The following is a 22,762-nucleotide window of genomic DNA, read 5'->3' on the forward strand; positions in this document are numbered from 1 at the left end:
TAATACTATCAATCAGTCAGTCATTGAGTAACACTATCAATCAGTCAGTCATTGAGTAATACTATCCTTCAGTCAGTCACTGCATAACACTGTCAATCAGCCAGTCATTGAGTAACACTATCAGTCAGTCAGTCACTGAGTAACACTATCAGTCAGTCAGACAGTTCTAATCAGTAATAATATCAATCAGTTAGTCAGTAATAATGTCAGTCATCCATCCATCCATCCATTTTGTAAGCCGGTTCTCCGTCAGGGTTGCGGGGGAGTTCTGGAGCCTATCCCAGCAGCGGGCGGAAGGCAGGATACACCCTGGACAGGTCGTCAGTCCATCGCAAGGCAGACAGACAGACACAGACTCACACACACACCCAGGGGCAATTTAGTATATCCAATTGGCCTGACTGCATGTCAGTCAGTCATGTAATGTCAGTCAGTCATTCAGTAATACTGTCAAATAGACAGTTAATACAAAAGTAATAATGTAATAATATAATCATTTCTGGTGCCAGTTCTGTGCAGGTACAGTCTACATCTCTCTCAGCTTGTCTCCAGAAACCAAGGCTTCTGCATTTTTACGTCTGAGAGCCCAGTCAACTCACTGTGCTCCCAGTGAATGTATAATACTAGTCAAAGGTTTGGACAAACCCAACTTACTATGTTTTTCATAATCAAAATCCATATGTTTAAATACTGGAAATATGTTTATTATATTTTCATTTATCAAGTCAGTGAAATTTAGACACAGTCCTCTAATGAATCTCAATGTTTTCAAAACATTGTGTGAAATAGCCACATTGCTTGTAGAGTTTTCTCATTACAGGCATTTTTGTGTTTTCAAACATTTCAGGTGTTTCAGAGCTTTATAGCAAATAATATAAACCGTTGTCTTCAGTGATACATTTTGAAAGCTTCTGTGCTCAGTATTGATACCAGATGATTTCTGCTGCATTTGATTATTATGCTCATTGTGCTTATGATCACTGTGGTCATTGTCTAAACCTTTACATGCAACTAGTGAAAGCAGTAGGGGCCAATAGGCAAACTGTTAAATACAAAAACAATGGTGATAGAGTGAAAGAGCTGCTATAGCATAAGTCACAGAGCCACTGTGGGTGTGTCAGATCATCATGGGATCAACATTACGAAGTGTGCTGCAATATCAGAGAACAGGGTAATTACCCACAACCCCATTATTGGGCCATACAACACAAAACATCTGGCATTCTTAGATGTGCTTCACAGAAATATAAAGAACGACAGGGAGCCAGTCAGGAACTCTTAAAATGACGGCTTTTGCAAGACAAATATGCATTCGTGCTGTTTGGTGTTACCAGTGTGGTGATGCACTTGGTCATTTTGATTGATTGTTTTACCAGAATTTCAGGAAATGTGCCAAAGCAGTTCATTACTGGAATGTTTGTCCTTGACAGTATGAGCCAGTCAACCGCACTAATGTATGGTCATATTTTGTAGCTGGACAATAATTCCAGGTGTGTTATTCCACAGTTTTGCTGTCTTTACTATTTTTTTTATGTGGAAATGTATTTTTACTGTGTGCAAACCTTTGTCTAGTATTGTATTCTGTTGCTTACATTATGTTTTTGTGTTTTTGGATCTGGCTGTCCGACATGGGCCTGCTTGCTTCTACAATAAGGGGTCTATGGAACATGAACAGACTAAATTAAATTACTTCGGAAATTCATCAGTGCAGATGTAATGATCTGATTTTCTCACTGGGGGCAGCAGTGTGTCTGCTGAAGTTCACAGCAGCGTACTGCACACCCTCTTCTTCTCTGGAGTCTAGAGGAAGTTAGCAGTGAGGAATGGAGGCTCTTCCCGTGAGGAAGAGGGTCTGAAATGAACACTGGAGTAGTGAATGTCATCCTGATCCGCTGAGACTTCTCTGCTTCTGGGATCAGAGGTCATTATCAGGGCTGAGACATTGCCATACACAGCAGTAGAGTCACACTGAGAGAGAGGAAAAGAAAGCACATGGTATAAAATAAGCAAATATTTGATGGTGGTCACTCACTCAGTCGCTCCTCTGTAACACGCTCACCTGTTCACTCTCCTCAGCTCTGCTGGGGCCTTTTTTCCTCCTGAAAAACAGTTCCTACGACGTTCAGTTCATACAGCGTTCATTTGAAATGCATGTCAAATGAAATATAATGTATGGTTAGTTCACATACCACATCCACAGAGCTGCGGTGATGAGTATTAGAGCCAGAAAGACGGACACTCCCACTGTCATCAGCCTTAACACTGAGATCTCCTCTGGACCTTCACAAACAAACCATCCATCAAAAGCCCCTCGAGGACACTTCAACCCAGCACTCAGCAAACTGTATCAACACATATGCTACCAGCTAACCAAAATAAGGGGGTTTGAACAGTTGGTCATCTTGTACTTTGTCTCATTATAAAAAATAAAAATAAAAAAAGACAAAAACACATTTTGACTCATTTCACTGTCCCAGTACATTATGAAGAATGTTTCTCAGTGAGTTGTGTGCCGGAGGCATTTCTCTCTCTGAGAGAGCTGCTCTGAGCGGCTGCTGAGAGAGTGTGATTAGTACAACCCAGCTTACTTATTGGAGCAAACGGCTGTCCTGCTGGCTGGACTCAGTTGTCCCGCCTCCGCCGCTGCGCCCTCTAATTGAGCCCCCCGTCCCTACCCCACTCCCCCTCCCCCTCCCTCTGTCTTCTGCTGAGAAGAGAAGAGGCGAGACGCAGCCGGACCTTAGAGGGCAAACGCTGGGAGAACTTGGAGAGTAGCTAAGCTCCCTAAGCTCCCAGTAATGTGTGAAACCCCAAAGAATTTGCTGTAACAAGACGATAAATGGGCGGCACGGTGGCGTGGTGGGTAGCGCTGTCACCTCACAGCGAGGAGGGCCTGGGTTCGATTCCCCGGCCGGGCGACCAGGGTCCTCTCTGTGTGGAGTTTGCATGTTCTCCCCGTGTCTGCGTGGGTTTCCTCCAGATTCTCCGGTTTCCTCCCACAGTCCAAAGACATGCAGTCAGGCCAATTGGACATGCTAAATTGCCCCTAGGTGTGAGTGACTGTCTGTGTCTGTCTGTCTGCCCTGCAATGGACTGGCGACCTGTCCAGGGTGTATCCTGCCTTCCGCCCGAAGACTGCTGGGATAGGCTCCAGCACCCCCCCCGCGACCCTGACGGAGGAGCGGCTTAGAAGATGGATGGATGGATGGATGAAGACGATAAATGGTCAAGTTTCATACTTCCAGCTGTATTCCCCAATGAGTAAGCCTGATACATTTGAAGGGGATCCTGATAATTGTCGTGGTTTTTTACTCCAGTATGATGTTTTTTGAGAACTCCCCCGGTAAGTTCTGATAAAAAAAAAAAATCCCCTTTATTGTGTCTCATTTGGCTGATAGAGTGTTAGAGTGGGCTGTGGTCAGCTGGTCTCACATACAAGACCTCACTTACTCCCAGCTTATTAAGGTGTTTAGGACTATTTTTGACTGTCCTTATGAAGGAAAGGTTAGTGGGGAATTACTACCTAAAATCTGCCACAGTAGCTGCTCAGAATTCCGTACACTAGCCGCTAACAGTGGGTGGAATGAAGCTGCATTACTCGACGTGTTTTGTCAGTTGCTTATTTCAGACATTTTGAATGAACTAGCCGGTCGAGACGATAATCTGACACTAGATCAGCTCATAACTCAGTCGATCAGACTTGACCATCTACTGCAGGGTAGGTTAGTAAGAGTAATGCTACTAAGCTGCCCCAACACAGACCCTATGACTGTGCTGTAGAGCTGATACAGAATCCTGTTTTGTCCAACAAAAGAGTCTATCCCCTGACCCAAGAGGAGGAGAAAGCCCTAGACACGTATATTCAAGAAGCATTTGAACATGGGTGTATTAGGCCATCAACATCCCCGATAGCTTCCAGTTTTTTCTTCATAAAGAAAAAAGACGGTAGCTTAAACCCTTGTATAGACTATCGAGCCCTTAATCAAATGACCAAGAAGTACCCTTATCCTCTCCCGCTAGTGTCTGTACCCTTATTACAATTAAAAGGGGCCCAATACTTCATTAAACTCGACCTTAGAAGTGCATATAATTTGATTTGTATATGAGAACAAGATGAATGGAATACTGCATTTGTGACTGCTAGGGGGCACTATGGATACTTGGTTATGCCTTTCAGCCTCTCTATCGCCCCCTCTGTTTTTCAGGCCTTCATTAAAGAGGTCTTTAGAGACATGCTAGGTAAATACATCATAGCCTATCTCGATGATATTCTTGTTTATTCCCCAGATAAAGAAACCTATGTAAAGCATGTTCACACAGTTCTACATCATCTGCTCGAGCACAACCTATTTGTCAAGGGTGAGAAGTGTGAGCTTCCCCTCCAATCAGTGTCTTTCTTAGGGTATATAAGAAGTTCATAAGGTGTCATAATGCATTATCAATCAATTATATTTCCTCATTTCTATTGTCGATTCATCCAAGACTTTCAGTAGTCTTGCAGCGCCCCAAACGTCCCTACTAAAAGGTGGTTCTGAGAAACTCCGTTGGACGGAACAGGTCGAGCATGGATTTCAGACCTTTGAAGAAAGCTTTCACTACAGCCCCAATTCTAAAACACCCTGACCCTTCTTTGACCCGGTTTGTAGTAGAGGTGGACACTCCAGAGACAGGCGTAGGTGCTGTCCTATCACAATGCTCCAGTTCTCCTCTGAAACTCCCAATTCACCCATTTGTAGTCATCTAATGATAAGAATTTAGAATATCTCTGTAATGCTAAAAGATGAAATTCACGCCAAGCTAGATGGTCTTTATTTTTTTTCCGTTTCAATTTCAGCATCACGTGTCACCCAGGTTCTAGAAAGCAAGGCAGATGCTCTATCTAGAATATACCAAAATGAGAATCCTGTTTCCACCCAATCGGAACCTGAACATTTTTGAAAAGTATTAACCGAAATGGGCAAGATTACGTCTGTGAGAGATTCTGAGTCATTTTCTATTCATTTTCGATCAATAGAAATTTCCTTATTACAAATGTTGTCAACATATTGCGCCATATCACTAACTCAGTCAAAAGTCAAGATTAGAGTACTCCCACACTGAACCACCATCTTCATCAAACTAATAGTTTTAAATTCTATTCACTAACAAGAAATCAATCATTTTCAGTTCCTTAAATAACGAGAATGTGTAATCAAAAAAATTGGTTCCATTACATCACGTACATAGCACGTCCAGACGGGTGGGTGTTGAGCTGTGCTGTCCTAGCTGGTTCTGAGCGGTGCAGTAGTAGAGTCCACTGTGCTGGGAGCTGATGTTGGTGATGGTGTAATTCTGGCCTGTTGTCAGTGGTGCGTCTGAAGCTGCTCTCTGCTTAAACCAGGAGTAGATGAGAACAGGAGGGTTTGAATCACTGCTGCAGCTCAGAGTCACTGACTCTCCCTCCACTACCTCTCCAGAGGAAACCATCACTGCTCTGGTGTTTTTAGGAGAATCTGATTGGAAAGGCGATAAAAGATTTGAAGTGTATATATTAGTTGAATTATTATAGCTATTATATATAATACATAGTAACTTGTCTCACTGCTGAGGAGCTGTAATTTTATTATTAATTACATGTATTATTAATAATTTAGTAATTATTAATTACTAAATGTTACTCACCAATTCATTTGTTAATTGATACATTATATAAATATGACGTTTTTTGTATATATGACAATGTACTGTAAACTCACAGACTGGAGGAGAGAGGAGGCTCTCATGTCCTTCAACAGCACAAGTATAGCTGACCTCACCACTGACCACATCTACAGAGCAGGATACAGATTTGCAGTGGATAACATGCTGTCCATTCTTGTACCAGATGTAAGTGGGGTTGTTAGACAGAGTGCAGGTGCTGCTACACTCCAGTGTTACTGTCGGTTCCTCTGACACTGTTACAGGAACAGGTTCCACTTTCACCTGCAGGCCTGTGAGAAATCAGTCTCTTTAGAGTTCAAACACAGACAGCAAACGCTGCTTCACAAGCAGAATTAGAACACATTTCTCCTACCTGTGACAGAGAGAGAGACTCCAGCAGAGCTATGTGTGCGATTCCAATAGGGGGCTTTAAGTCGGAGGAGATATTCTGATGAGTCGCTCTCTGTGAGATGTTTCAGTCGAAGTATGTTCATATTTGCTCTGTCACTGAAAAACTCCACTCGGCCATCTGCAGCTGTCAGCTCTTTGTCCTGTGGGGCAAATCTGATGTACCAGGCGGGCTGGGGGTCAGACTGCTGACCAGAGAAAGTGTAGTAACTGTGGATGTCCACTGATGAGCCAGTGAGAGCACAGATAGTCTGGGTGGAGTAAGACACATTCCAGCAGCTGTTCTGATCAGGAACACCTGAAACATGCAAAGGGACTTTTAGTTGTTGTGAGACTCTACTGCTATTTAGGCTCTTAGACTTTAGATGTCTGCTTTCAGGATGTCTGGCTTATGATAATACAACTGCTGTTGACAGCCTCACTATTTGACAGAATGGGAGTCTTCACTCTAAGAAAACACAATTAGTAATAAACCACTCACGTTTAATTGTTACTCTGATTAAACAAAACAATAACTGCCTAGTAATTCTGTTTGAGTTTGAATGTGCTCACATGAAAAATGTACTGTATGCTAAATTGAAACAACAACAACAACAACAACAACAACAGGCAGCAACAGGCAGCATCCTTCTTCTTTCGGCTGCTCCCTTTAGGGGTCGCCACAGCGGATCATCTGCCTCCATCTTGCCCTATCTACTGCCTCCTCTACTTTCACACCAACCATCTCCATGTCCACCTTCACTACATCCATAAACCTTCTCTGAGGTCTACCTCTTCTCCTTCTGCCCGGCATCTCCTACATTCTTTGCCCAATATATCCACTAATCCTCCTCAACACATGTCCAAACCATCTCAACCTGGCCTCTCTGGCTTTAATGATTATGGATAATGTATATAGGTAAGTCCAGGAGAGACACTAATTCTGAAAAGATTTTAATGGGAGCTATAATTAGTGTACATCATTGTATAAGTCAAAATTGATGTTTAACGAACACTGAAATCCTGGATTATGTCTGCACTTCCCCAGTATTAAATTCTGTAATTCAGTAATGAGGCCATCATTCATTTCTTTAATACATGAATGACTTCTGAAGCTCTTAAATATGACACAAAATTGCGCAATGTATCATCTTAAATGTAATGTGTTTATACTCCAAATACTCATGGAGCAGATAAGAATATTGTAAAATAAATAAATAAATAACAACAAAAAAAAACTATTATTCATTTACATACGAGCCCATCAGTCAAAAGACATGAGACATGTCTGTGTGTACAAGCTGCTGTCTCTTTAGGATTGCTCGGAACACATGCATGGAGCGCAAAGCTGCTGTTGGAGTATGAATAGATTTAGTCGCCTTTCTGTGTCCATAAATTTCATATTAAAGAAACAAGCAAATAATATTTACTGCAGTGACTCTGTGTTTGTGCTGGACACGATGAGGAATGTGCAGCAATGCATTTGCACAAGTGTGAAATATGTGGTGAATTTAAGGCTTTTTCACAGATGTGATTTTAATACACACACACACAAAAAAAACAAGCTGGGAAAAGAGAGAGGTGTGTTTCTTTTGATTTGCTAACATAAGAAAAATGGTCAGTTCGCCTGGTAGGTTTCTCCAGTGAGATATGGGTTTAAGCACTGAATGAAGCTACTGATTCTTTGCTGGTTTTCAGCTTATGGAGGGGAACTTGAACATCTCCCAAACTAAAACAAACCATGCAGGAGCAGTATAACACACATATGAGGATATTGCTGTACAGTCCCTGACAGAGGTTCTGTTGCTTATCCACGCTGTGGAAACAAAAGCTTATAACCTGACTTTAAATTCATCCATTGGTTTTAGAAATGACTCCTATGAAAGCTGAAACCCTCCCAAATGAGGTCTAATTTACGAAAATAAATTTGCTTCACTGCAGAAATATTGATCATTTAATGAACACAGAAAGGTCAGAGTTTGGCCAGACAAAAGTTTTGTCGCCTTGTCATATAATGCACCCAGTCCTAGTTTACAGCCTCACCTGTGCTCACTAATTGATCGGTTAATTAGTGGGTGTGTATAAAAAGAACCCCAGCACCCCAGACCTTCACTTGAACTGCAACTTGACCTCTGACAACATGCCAAAAATCCACCCTGCGACCAAAGCCTTGATTATCAAGAGGCTGAAGACCAGATCCACTGCAGAGGTGGCTGGCACCTTTAATGTGTCTCAGCGTCAAGTACAAAGAATTAAAAAAAGATTTGAAGAGACTGGAGATGTTTTTGACAAGCCCAGGTCCGGTAGACCCCACAAGACAACTGCTCAGGAGGAACGTTTGTTGGTTATAAAATCCAAAGCCAGCCCCTCACAGCCTGGTCACCTCATGTCCTTGTGTCAACTAGAACAGTTTATAGGATTCTGTCTCGAAATGGCCTCCATGGTCGAATCAGTGCCCAGAAGCCAGCACTAAACAAAAGGCAATTAAAAAAAAACATGTGGCATTTGCCAAGGCCCACAGCCTGCTAAACGGATGGACGCTGGAAAAGTGGCAGGAGATATCTCAGATGAATCTTCAGTTGAATTACACCACAGCCGCCGCAAATACTGCAGGAGACCTACTGGAGCCCATATGGATCCAAGATTCACCCAGTTAAGTTGGGTGGTGGAAAGATCATGGTCTGGGGTTACATTTGCAAGGTGGAAGGAAATATCAATAGCCTAAAATATCAAGAAGTATTAGCTACCTCTTACATTCCCAATCATAAAAGGGGTCAAATTTTGCAGCAGGATGGTGCTCCATCTCTTACATCCATCTCTACATTAAAGTTCCTCAAGGCAAAGAAGATCAAGGTGCTCCAGGACTGGCCAGCCCAGTCACCAGACATGAACATCATTGAGCATGTTTGGGGTAGGATGAAAGAGGAAGCTTGGAAGACAAAACCAAAGAATCTTGGTGACCTCTGGGAGGCATGTAAGACTGCTATTCCTGATGACTTCATCAATAAATTGTATGAGTCATTGTCGAACCACTTGGATGTAGTCCTTTTTATTAAATATGGCTCTAATAGCACCACAACTTCATTCACCAATGTTATCAAACATATCTTTGTATTTGAAGCAAATGATTTTTTTGATTTTCACATTTCTTTCTGTGGGCGACAAAACTTTTGTCTGGCCAAACTCTGACCTTTCTGCGTTCATTAAATGATCAATATTTCTGCAGTGAAGCAAATTTATTTTCAGAAATTAGACCTCATTTGGGAGGCTTTCAGCTTTCATAGGAGTCATTTCTAAAACCAATGGATGAATTTACAGTCAGGTTATAAGCTTTTGTTTCCACAACATGGATAAACGACAGAACTTCTGTCAGGGATTGTAATTTATAACAGGAAATGAACCCATTCACATGAAAAGTAAGCGAGTGTGTAGCAGTCTGCTGTCAGATGCTTCTCTGCATTTCGTCCACTTTGGGTCTCGCGGCTTTCTGAGTGAGGTCATAGTCACTGGTATTCACGTCAAAGTTGGGTTGAAAGTCTTTCTCAAATTTGTTGAGTTGAGTCATCAAATTTATGACTTGAGTGCATTTCGTTAGGGGACAGCGGGGAGGCGGACCCAAGTGCAGAACTGAAACCCAGAGAAAACAAAAAGGTAATGGGATATAAGGGGCAACAGAATATGCAGTTGCCGTCACCACTAATGAGGCGCCTGGACTGAGGTTCACTACCATAACTGTTATGGTCAACAGTCCACGGCACTTCCGCTGCGCCACTAGAGTTTGCAAGTGCCGATTGTCAAAATACCTCAAGGAAGGTGGGAAAAAGGAACGGGAACGAATGACAAACAAAGGGGACACCACTGGCAGCGTGCTCAAACAAAGGCTCAGTTGAAAGGTAAAACAAACAAAAATGAAAACACAAAGATACTGCCACCGTAATTATGATGGTTGGCAGACTTTCCTTCACCTGTTTACTCTTTCAGCAAACACCTTTGGTGTGGCTGGGATTTTGGGTGGGGCTTTTTTGTTGTGAGTACTTTGGGTCGCACCTTGCTGCCGTCGCCTTCTGCTGGCAGCAGGTGGCGCGGGCTGGGTGCCTTGCTGCCGACGCCCTCTGCTGACAGCAGACGATGCAGACTGAACCCTTACAATCATATGACTTGTCCACATCTCTGGCATCTATTAGGGTCGAATTAGTGTTTAAAGCAGTAAACATGAACATGCACTTGCATGGATGTACACCAATCACCTGAAAATCTTAATCCAGCTACCTCAAAGTTAGCAACCCTGTAGCCATACAAAACACAAACACAGAATACAAATGCAGTCAGAAACTATGTTCTAACAAGATGAAGAATAATAATAATAATAATCAAATAACAAACAACTGAAACATACAAATTGCACCACACAAAACAAAATAAACAAGCTGTCGCCTTTACACTACATGTACTGAACAAATATAGTAACTACAGTGAGATAAGTTTAAACTGAAGTTCTTACAGACAGCAGGAGAGCACAGCTCTTCATATCCTCTTACAGCGCAGGAGTAGCTGCCTGCATCCACAGCTCTGATATGCAGATGCAGTTCATTACTGGTCTGGTCAGATACAGGCTGTCCATTCTTGTACCAAATGTAAGTGGGGTTGTTAGGCAGAGTGCAGGAGCTGCTACACATCAAATCCTTTCCTCCACTGTCAGTGTCTGAAACTGTCATTTTTAGATCTGCAGGAGATATTAAAACCAGGTTTGTTATTTGTCTATCGAATCAAAGTGTAGTAAAGTCAACTTTTTATGTTACGCAGCCCTACCTGTGACAGACAGAGTGACTCCAGGTTCTCCAGTATATTCCCCTCCATCAGTGTAGAATCTGAATCTGTATGTTTGAGCGTCTCTCTCTCTCAGGCGAGTGATTTTCATACTACAGTCATTCTGGAAGCTCTGTCTGTACTGCACTCGTCCCTGATACTCCTCATCCTCTCTCACATCCACAGGCTCAGCACCAGCCCGCTCTTTAATGAACCACACTGATTTAGTCACTGTTTGTGTCCCAGGGTGCTCATAAGAGCAGGAGAGGTCAACCGATGATCCTCTCAAGCCACATACAGAATGACTAGAGTAAGTTATTTTCCAGCAGTTATTCTTATTTGAATCAGCAGCAACACCTGAAACATACAGAGATCATAGTTATCAACCTCTAGAGACAGTAAAATTCTATTCACGGCCCCCAGATGTTCAACAGATATGGATCAGTGCTGGTTCACAATATCAAATCTGTCTGGTAATCTTTACCTAGGTTACCTACTACGACTAACAACCCCAATTTCATCCTGTGACCCAGCAGCCACAGCTGTTGCCAAAATAAGAGGTTCTTATCAAGTTAGGATGGTTTGAAGGCCCATGTATCAGTAGGTAAGATATGTGCCCCCACCAGCTAATTTCATCTTAAAAATAGAATTGATGGAGGGAAGACAGATAGATGGTAATCCAGATATGTACTGTCCAAATCACAATAAATCCCTCCCACTTACAAAATGAGGAGATTTCAAAGCAAAGACATAAAGTGAATGCAAGACATTCCTAAAAGAGCACAAGAGGTGTGTTGGTTACAAGTTTAGCTCATTTGGCTAAAGAATGTCAAGTTGTGCTTAACTGGCTTTGAACAGCCATGTGTTCAGACATGATTATCTCCCATGTCTTTCAGGCAAGAAGTTCACACTGAGCACCATGAAAGCGCTCCTGCTGAGGTAACACCAGTGGAATGACATCAGTGTGGAAAGTTTCCCGACTTTTATTTTCAAAGATTGGCCCTCAATATCCTTGACAACCAGGGAGACCTGTCACAGAGACCTCTGCCCAGAGACATCTTCACATTAATGATGTAGTAATTATATCTCTTCTCAACAAATCTGAAGCTACTGACATGCTCAAGGGCACCAAGCCTCAACCGGCAAAACCAATGAACTAATTTAAGTTAACAATGCAGCTGTAGTTAGTTTTTCATGTTTCTCATTTGCTCCTGTATTTGACACGCTGTGGGTTCAGGTCCTGATTTGAGTTCTTTTCATTAGTTTTGGTACTTGTTTTCAATGCTGGGTGGAAGTACAAGGAACGTGCATTCAGACACTTACACACTGGAGGAGAGCGTTGCCAGGTGCCAGACAACTTACAGGAGTAGCTGCCTGCATCAGATGGACTGGTGGAGTCAAGCCAGATTGAGGCACCACGTGACCATCCCTTCCTTCTGCCATTCCTGTACCAGTAGTAGTGCAGGTTTTCATTGAGGCTGCAGTTGGAGCTACAGGTCACTTTTATCCTTCTCTTTCCTGCAGCCTCATGATCAATCTTCACCTGAAAGTCTACACATAGATCATTTCTGCACTTCCAAATATTGGGAAACATTTTACATTGAGAAATGTATTCATTAACATAAACACATAAGGTAAATATTTGATAATGGTTAATTACGTCAAGTACCAACTGCATCAGTAAATCTTGTGTTCTTTGTTTTTGCATATATAAATAATGATTTTATATGCAGTGTTAACTAATAGCTGTTAGACTAATGAGGGAAAGTACTACCCTAATGTAATATATTTAGCAAAAAATATACTTTGATATATTAGAAATGCTGAATCAACTCTCATCTCTGTCAGACAGCCATCATGCCTTCTTTTTTGTCCCTTTTACTGTGTGCCAATGTTAACATCCTCTTAGGTGGTCAACATAAACCTATTGGTTTGGTTGTTGTTATATAATGACAAAAGGACCTTCTTCTTTCAGCTGCTCCCTTTAGGGGTCGCCACAGCGGATCATCTGCCTCCATCTTGCCCTATCCATTGCCTCCTCTACTTTCACACCAACCATCTCCATGTCCACCTTCACTACATCCATAAACCTTCTCTGAGGTCTACCTCTTCTCCTTCTGCCCGACAGCTCCATCTCCAACAATCTTTGACCAATATATCCACTATTCCTCCTCAACACATATCCAAACCATCTCAACCTGGCCTCTCTGGCTTTATCTCCAAACTGCTCCACCTTCACTGTCCCTCTGATCTGCTCATCTCTAATCTTGTCCATCCTTGTCACTCCCAACGAAAATCTCAGCATCTTCATCTCCGCCACCTCCAGCTCAGCCTCCTGTCTTTTAGACAGAGCCACAGTCTCCAAACCATACATCATAGCAGGACGCACTACTGTCTTGTAAACCTTCCCTTTCACTCTTGCTGCTATCCTTCTGTCACACATCAGCCCTGACACCCGTCTCCACCCACTCCATCCTGCCTGCACCCTCTTCCTCACCTCTTTTTTGCACTGTCCATTGCTCTGGATGGTTGACCCAAGATATTTGAAGTCATCCACCTTTACGACCTCTACTCCTTGCATCTTCTCCTTTCCACCTGCCTCCCTCTCATTCACACACATGTATTCCGTCTTGTCTCTACTGACCTTCATTCCTCTCCTCTCCAGTGCAAACCTCCACCTCTCCAGATTCTCTTCCACCTGTTCTCTACTCTCACCACAGATTACAATGTCATCTGCAAACATCATGGTCCATGGAGCCTCCTGCCTGACCTCAACTGTCAACCTTTCCATCACCATTGCAAACAAGAAGGGGCTCAAAGCTGATCCCTGATGTAATGACAAAATGACCAATTATCCAAAATTTCTTGCTCTGGACTAAATATGCACAAAATGTACTAATCAGAGCCTCTACTGATCTTACCCCTTTTCAAATGAGGTTTTAGGTTATTCACCTCTGCGCTTTCCCTGTTTTGGAGAACCCTCAGATGTTCCAGCACTGGATGATCGGATGCAACAAAGCAAACAGGTGTGAGAGTTTGTGCATGTGCAACTCCAGAGCCATTTGTTGTCAAAAGCTACAGACAGACATGCCCCAACCCGATGTCCCTCTGTTACTTGCTGTTGTGGCTTTCCCCATTTACACTTCATTTACACTTGAAGCTCACATCCAAAAAGGGAAATCCCCATTACATTGGTCCTTTTTAAATTATCAGACAAATCAATCCCGTCTCCTACAGACTACACCCACAAAGATAAGGTCAAAATGTAATTTTGACTCCCTGTGTTTTTAGACATACGCCTGATTTCTTCACATAGATATTTGCAGTTTGGTACCATTGCCTCTACACTGGACTGCAATTTTGTTTAATAAACTCTTGCCTGGTTTGTACCTTGCCTTTTGGATTGTTTGTTGTATAGGCTGAATAATAAAAGCAGGATGTTAACTCACACACTGTCCCAGGATGTTCTAGGAGCGGATCCAAGTGCAGACGTAAGGACGGGTCTCAAACCTCATAATAATATAAGAAATAGACTGATTTATTCACTTCTGTGGTAGTTTTATAATGTGACTGGGCGTAATTAATAATGACATGGGGACAGTGACTGTATTGTTTGTTGTGGTAGGAGAGCAACTCTCAGCTGGATTTGAGTTGCAAGCCCAGCGCCCTACCACTGCAGTGATGAATGGAATGAAGATGCCCAAAATGGTATAACACAGATAAAAACAAGGTGAACTTAAGAAACGGAATAAATGACCACACCAAAATATCTCTCAAGGGGAGATGGGGAGCTGGCTATATTTCAGCCTTTTATTTTCCCTCTCTCTTTTTATTTTTACTGTCTTAAATCAACACCATATTTTCTTTTTCTTGCACTGTTTTCTCCTCTTTCTTTGTTGTCTCTTTGTATGTTTTTCTTCTCTCTCTCTCTCTTTTTGTCTAAATACCCACCTGGGCTAAAGTACTCTACCAGTCACCCCTCCACAGCCTCAAATGCCGGTCTCAACAGGTGTGCCTGGTTGGCACTGACCTACCCCTAGGTATTCTGGGATTTTGAGTCTCCTGAACTAATGGTGCCTCGCCGCCGTTGCCCTCTGCTGGCAGCCGGAAGCACAGACTGACGCTTCGCACACACACACACACTTTCTGACATTTAATCTACTGCATTTACTTATTAAGTGTTTATTACTTCAGTGTTATTACATTGCTTATGGTGTATCACTGCTGTCAGAACAAAACCTCGTACTTGCATTTTTTGACATAACTTGAAAATACTTGCTACCGTTCAGATTGTGTGTAAAAGAAATAGCCCTTGGTAAATTTCCATGGTAAAAAGTCTCATCACATTTACTTCCATTAACTTTAAAGATTGTTTTTTCTTCTCTTGTAATGTTACCATTTTGGAGATACAAGGTTTTGTTCTGACAACAAAGAAGTGAATATAATATTACTTAATGCAGTTGTTACTTGTTTAATATTAGTTAACCTTTATTAATGATGCACCTAATGTCTTATTCGTATTAATAAATATATAACTGGATGTTCATCAACACCTAAGTGTGTGTGTTTTTATTATTTACCTGTAACAATTAGTTTGACTCCAGATGAAGCTGATATCCAGTCACCGCTTGATGTTCTAAATCTGAAATAATAAACTCCAGAGTCTCTCCGTCTCACATTCCTCACGGTCAGACCACAGTCAGTCAGCTCTGTTCTCACAGAAACTCGTGCTGAGTATTGAGGGTCTTTACTGAGGACTCGTTCTTCTCCATCAGAGCTCTGGAGCTGATACCACTCTCTCTCTCTGACTCTGGAGGAATCAGGTGTCGTATATTTACAGGAGATTTTTACAGTAGATCCAGTAACAGCACAGAGACTCTGAGAGGAGAGAGTTACACTGTGCTGAGCCTGAACTCCTGTAAAATAACCAAATAGATGCACCCTTAACACACTTTTGGACGTGAAGTGAAACTCTCATGGGCTCACTATACAGGGTTAACCACTGCTGGCTGCTGCCATGGGCAAAACAAGCATATGAGACGTTTGCTGGGGTGTGATAACCACAAGGGCCAGATGATGTAAAACAGTGTAAAACTGAGAAGAGCTAACTTGAGAAGGCAGTGATGATCTATTAAACAGCAAAGCTCTGATCGTTTGCATTAAACCATTAAACTGCAAAGCTCTGATCGTTTAATAGAAAGGCATTAACCCTGCAGTCATTACTGTAGCTATGATTTTTGTAAAGCTGCATCTCAACACTTCTTGCCTTTGTGTAATGAAGTTGTGAACTGTACTCGTGATGATGGAACCTCTACAGTTAATATATATTTTCACAAATAAACGCCACTACTGTCCACCTACCTTGGACTAGCTGCCCACCCTACACTGGTGTTTGAATAGACTCCTAGCTATTACTACTACTAATACTACTGCTATTAATATTAGTAGTATAATCACTTGTAGGTAGTTTGACCAGATGAGGATGGGTCCCCCCCCCAGTGAGCCTGGTCCGTCCCAAGGTTTCTCAGCTCTGAGGGAGTTGTTCCTTGCCACTGTCGCCCCTGGCTTGCTCACCGGGCGGGGGCTTTACTACTGTAAAACACAAGCAGATAAACACAGAGTAGAAAATGAAGAAAAAAGAAAAGTTTACCTGCTAGTATTAAGAGGATCGCTGCAATACTTCCTGAAGTTTGGTAACGCATGGCAACACCACCGTTTAAACACATCGGTATGATTGTCTAATAAATAAAGATTTTAGACATTTTTACAAAGTAGGTAAACTACTGAGCAACAACAGTAACTGAGCAGGCTCGCTCTTTTAGCTACAAACAGTAACTGAACTGATCTCAACTATGCTTGACCTTACTCTACACTTGCTACCAAGCTGTGAAGATCAAAGCTAAAAACCCAGAAGATGCACTTGTACGTTTTGCTTCCTGTCGTCACACCTCCCACTCTCAGCTGACAATGCTTTCCTTTCCTTTACTTTAAAACAGAACATCGCTGTCCAGAGAAAATCAAATGTCTTCAGTCAAAACAATACGTTTACAGGAGATCATAAACATTCTTAACATTTGATGTAAGTCAATGTAAAAAGATTTCTTTTGGTCCATTCGTCATTAATTAGTCACTCAATGTAAAGGGCAGCTTTAAGGGCAGATTTTCTAAGCCGCTTCTCCCTCAGGGTCGCGGGGGGGTGCTGGAGCCTATCCCATCGGTCATGGGGCGGAAGGTAGGATACACCCTGGACAGGTCGCCAGTCAAAAGGGCAGCTACTCTGCTCAAATGATAAAGAAAAATAAAAATTTTTTAAATTTAGATACTTTTGTGTTTTTTTGGATGGTGATGATAAACATGTTCATTCATAATTATTTATTTACTTTCTGTGAAAAGGAAGTGCTGTGAATACATGTGAGATACTGAAAAGTGTCTCCTTCCTACATCATTTACTTCCCTTATGGAACGCCGTGGAGCGATGATGAGGCGGACGCATATGCTGAGATAAGTGAGATTTATTATGGGCAAATCCATACTCAGATTCCAGGGTCAAGGAGCCAACATGGGGGTACCGAGGGACAGACATAACTTAACTAAACACAGACTGGAAACGCCATGGAGGCCGGAAACAAAAAAAAAAAAACCCCACAGGATAGAACAAAGACCACAAGATAATACACCCCACGAGAATACAAAGACCAGTAACAAACTAGGACAAACACAGGGCCTAAAAACAGGCAAACAAGACACTGATGGCTAACCAGACACAGGTGGAATTAATCAAGGGCAGGGTCTGAAAACAAGGGGGGCAGGACTGGGAAGAACTCAATGAAAACACAAGCACATGGGCAGGACTAGAAGGTAAACACAAGCACATGGAAAGAACTGCAAGGAGGCAATCATGACACTTTCCTTGAAGCTGTCATCAATTCAAGAAACCTATCTAGAGCATAAGTGCAGAGGAACACCAATAAAGCAGTCTCGTAGATTTTAATGAAAATCCTCAGGGTAAGCAAAAACATTTAGACAGGTGAACAGTTCAAAACAGGCACAGCTTATCAAAAGGCCACAGAAAAACATGGCAAGTCTGTCAGCGTGACGAGCAGAAGAGGTCAGTAAGAAACTATAAAGGGCTGTATCCAAGTTGTTGAATGAATCTTACCTTCCTGTCTGCTTTCCTTGATTTTGCCTGATCTATAACTTAGATCAACCCTGCAGATGGATCCATATAGCCACCATTTGGCAAAATAAAGAACCACAGATTGAAAAGGAAGTTCATCCATCCATCCATCCATTTTCTAATCCGCTTCTCCGTCAAGGTCGCGGGGGGGTTGTGGAGCCTATCCCAGCAGTCTTCGGGCGGAAGGCAGTATACACCTTGGACAGGTCGCCAGTCCATCGCAGGGCAGACAGACAGACACAGACAGTCACTCACACCTAGGGGCAATTTAGCATGTCCAATTGGCCTGACTGCATGTCTTTGGACTGTGGGAGGAAACCGGAGAACCCGGAGGAAACCCACGCAGACACGGGGAGAACATGCAAACTCCACACAGAGAGGACCCCGGTCACCCGGTCGGGGAATCGAACCCAGGCCCTCTTTGCTGTGAGGGTCTGTTGAAACTGAGCTGAAGATCTGTTGAAACTGAGCTGACACCAGTAAGCTTTAAAGGAGCAGTATAGAACCACAGGTACACTTTGGAGAATCGAGTGGGTATTTCATACGTGGTCCTAGACTGGATGCATGTCTGATTCGTGATCATGCAGCCTTAATGTGAAAGATCAGACTGAAAGGCATGTGTTTTTGTTTTTTTTTCACATGAAGACACCATCAATTAGCATTAATGTAAATGTTTACCTGAATTTATAGCAAAACAATCCATCTGGCCCGTTTTTTACCTTTATCTTACTATAATAATGAACAGCTGAGAGATGTTCAGAGCAAATGAACTTCGCAACGATGGATTGCTCTGCTGTTGTCAATGAGTTCATTTGCGTGTAGTTCATTTACATGATGTTATTGATTTGGACATGTGCACGTGAGTTGTTTCACATGGAAGCATATCAGTGGCAAAATTTAAATGAAAATGTATTGTTTGTATGTTTGACTTGAATTTTTACCACTCATATATGCAATTTTGGACAGAAAATGAAAAAAAGAATCCGTTTCACTATTTTTTATTTTTGCCGTTTGGTACACTAGTGTTGACGTTTCATTGAAACAGAGATATTTAAGCCCTATTTGAACTGGATTAGTTTTACCAGAGGAAGTCTGGATGAAGGATCACTGTAATTTCCTCAAACGACCTCATATGTCCTCAAATAGCCCGGATCAAAACATCATTGCGCATATGGTTATGTCAGCATTATGCCAATGCATTGCATTTCAGCCATTAGCCTTTCCCTCAGGCCAAAAAGAAAAGGGATGTGGCATTTTCTACAACACTGAAGTCGATTTCTTATTTGCCAGTTTATTATTCAAATTTTCCCAATCCATCTTAAATGGTGCAGCAGTTACATTCTTACTTGCTGTCTTGTTGGTTGGCATTTCTGTCACTTAGAGGCACCAGAATGTATCTGCTGTAACATTAAAGGTTAAATGAGAACATTTTAATAATAAGCTGGTGAATAAGAAACAAATAAGAAGATGTAAAAGAAGAAGTAAAAACTTAAGTGAAAATCTGAGTTTTCTTGTTCCGCTGATTGGGAAGTCAACTTTAGCCTCATCCGTTTTCTATTGCCAGGTTTTGTGATTACGTTATTGAGATGTTCATTTGAGCTGGACTAAAATTACTGAGGAGCTCTGAGTTTGGTGAACTATTGAAGCAAATATAGACTTGTGAAAACTATGGACATGGTGGATTCGTACTGGATTGAAATCACGGATCTCATCAGTAATCACTCAAAACACAACACATCTTCATGTAATACTAATCCAGCTCAAACGGGGCTTTTGACATTTTACCAAGTACCTTACTTTAATTAAAATCTTTTTCCAGAACTGCATATTTTGCTCTTCATGTGATTATGCAATAATGGGGTCAAGATGATTTACGGTATCGATGATCCAGTGTATCAATCATCTCGTTAGGGCCCCCCACCCAACAGCCTGCTCAGCAGAAAAACCTGTACCTAAAAACATGGCTGCCAATACATTTACTTAAGTTAAAACTAAAATAAAAGTAACACTAAAGAACACTAAATCTTGTTTACAAATGTCCTGCAGATCTGAAGATTACAATGTCAGACACATAACAACCTAACACTTACATCTGGTACAAGACCAGACACCCTGTATCTGACCAGTACAGAAACAATTATTACTTGGAAATACTCAAGAAACTGCAAACCATCATCCAATCACCACTGAATATTTATCATTAATGATACATTTTGGATGATCATTTATGATTCTGAGCACATTGTGGACATCATTAGTACTTAAAGAACACCAATCAACTGCATGTTTCATTAGAAAGAGAGCATATCACTCCTCTTGGTACCTCATTGGTGGCAAAGTTTTGAGGGCCCTATATTTTTGAAGCCATACTATGAAAAAGAAGCTTTTCAGTGCTGTTTGTAGTTTGTGACATCTAAACTAACAGTTTACAAATTTGAGCTTCAGCCAATCTACAGCTGTATAACCTGACCTAACAGACTTGCCAAAGCACTATTATGTATTTGAAAACGAACCTGTGACAGAAGTCATGTGAAACACTTATTCTTGAGCGCAGGCTAACATGCAGTGCAGTTTGATTAGATGATTTCTGCAATGAAAAAGAGAGAAAAGGAAGTCTGTTGGAGTTTTTTTTTTGCCGGGGGGGAAATGTTATCATTTGTAAAGCACACCTACGATGTCTCTGGTCACCTTGTAGAGGCATGAAAGCCTCAGGGGCAGCATGGTGTGTTTGGCAGAGGTGAACTTAAAAGTGGACGCCCACATACATCCTCCACCACATATGTTGGCTGTCTTTGATTTGTGTGAGAAAAAACTGGACTGTGATGACTGGTGTGAAATTTCTGAGGAAGCCAGAATCTCTCTCAGCGTCTCTATAGTGACTCACCTGCTATAGCTTTCACATGCACTGACATACATGCTTTCTTGCACATACTTCAATTTAGAGATCTGATTGAGTAGATGACAAAATCCTAGGACTTTTGACTAACGTGGTCTATGACAGACTGGTCCTCAGCAGAGCAAGAATGAAGGAGCTTGAAAAGATCTAAAGATATATTGATGAGTATCAGGATCAGAAATTCATTTCTTCAGTTTTCTCAGCTCATATTTTTATGTTCCTTTTGATTCTCATCAATCATTTCCACTTGTTTCCAGTTGTGCACTCTCTCAGCAAACATTGTAGGTTTTTATTGCACTGTTCAAACTCAATACAGGTGCTACTCACATATTCACATTAAAGCATTTATGCTCACTAAGTGTACAGTAAGTGTAATCATAAACGTGAACCCCCCTCTAGGCTTAGAAATTCAGTGAAAACACCATCTACCACTAGAGTGGCTGTTTGATGTAAAGGGTCTTCAGCGCTGTGACTTTTGGTGACAAACTTTCTTTAACACATACACACTTGATGTTGGAGTTAAAATCCCATAAAGACCCACTGATTTTGTAGCTCCCATCTCAATATTCATTTCAGTCTGTACACTTGCATTTTCTGAGTGTGTGAAACAGCAGCATTTCTCCTAGTGTGGTTTCCTGTGGCTGTGACATCACAGATATGAACGCTAACATTTACACATTGCTGCCATTTCACTATGACCAATTAGTGTTTTTGTTACTTCAAATAGCTGAGAAGAGAAGGGCACATTAACAGCTCTGAAGAACAGTGAGTAACTCTAAATAAAATGGGCGATAATGGGAGTTCCCGTGCAGACAGCAGAATTTGTGACAGAATCATAAAGCCATTAATCAATGCTTTTATTTTATTTATATTTAAATCAGCAGCTGTGTCCAAATCGACATACTACTAGGAGGAGGAGCAAACAGTTGTTGGTGTAAACAGAGCCTAACAGACTTGATCAGGTACTAAATCTACACTGAGCTCTTTATTTCAGCTGTGTGAAGTTGAACGGGGTGAGATCTGATCGGATTCCTTCGTTTCTATCAATCTTGTTGGTCTAGTTGTTTGGAGGGGATCGTCCTCTGAAAATAAAAGTGTTTATTCAGGACAGATTCCTTCTTCACAGGCAGGTTCACTGCCTCTCCCCACAAAACACAGTGGAGAAACTGCAGCTCCGCACTTTTTACTGCTATAATCATTATAATAAAGTAAATATTCTGAGCTTCAAGTTTAAAATATGTCCGGAGAAAACTCATGAACTGAAAACTGCTCTGTGATGAAGGAAATTCTGGTGAAACTGCTGATTAAAACGACTAAAGAACACGATCGATCTGCTGCAGAAGAGCTGGAGAACTGACCACACCAGCACTGTCCACCTCAGACATTTAGCTCAGAACGGCCGCCAGAGGGCAGCACAGCTCAGCATAAAACAGCGCAGTTTAACAGAAAATCCGGTCGTGAACAAGTGAATCGCAACCCCTGATATACACTATATATATGAAATTGAGTGAGATCCCATTCTTAATCCATAGGGTTTAATACGATGGCAGCCCACCCTTTGCAGCTATAACGGCTTCAACTCTTCTGGGAAGGCTTTCCACAAGGTTCAGGAGTGTTTATGGGAATTTTTGACCTGCCATAAGTGCATTTGTGAGGTCAGACACTGATGTTGGACTGACAATTTCTTCCACACCAAACTCACTCATCCATGTGTAGCGCCCCCACCTGGTACTTGATTGAACAACAAAGGCCTAAAGGTGCTTAACGTTTTGACCTGAAGTAGTAGCATGGGAGGTACAAGGTGGATCCTACAAATA

At 41.8% G+C, this 22,762-nt stretch overlaps 1 protein-coding gene across 1 annotated transcript; it reads right to left on the reverse strand.

Moving 5' to 3' along the window:
• Positions 1–746: 746 nt before the first annotated feature.
• Positions 747–15,783, reverse strand: LOC108415652 (B-cell receptor CD22-like). Its single transcript, XM_037534720.1, has 10 exons — positions 15,453–15,783; positions 12,196–12,423; positions 10,876–11,229; positions 10,568–10,789; positions 6,053–6,385; positions 5,736–5,969; positions 5,223–5,492; positions 2,190–2,280; positions 2,060–2,099; positions 747–1,968 (listed from the first exon to the last, which is right to left on the reverse strand). Exons 3-10 carry the CDS (start codon positions 10,982–10,984, stop codon positions 1,801–1,803), a joined length of 1,467 nt encoding a protein of 488 aa, XP_037390617.1. The 5' UTR covers positions 10,985–11,229; positions 12,196–12,423; positions 15,453–15,783; the 3' UTR covers positions 747–1,800.
• Positions 15,784–22,762: the final 6,979 nt, after the last annotated feature.

This window comes from Pygocentrus nattereri, chromosome 25, assembly GCF_015220715.1.
Source record: "Pygocentrus nattereri isolate fPygNat1 chromosome 25, fPygNat1.pri, whole genome shotgun sequence".
NCBI lineage: Eukaryota > Metazoa > Chordata > Actinopteri > Characiformes > Serrasalmidae > Pygocentrus > Pygocentrus nattereri.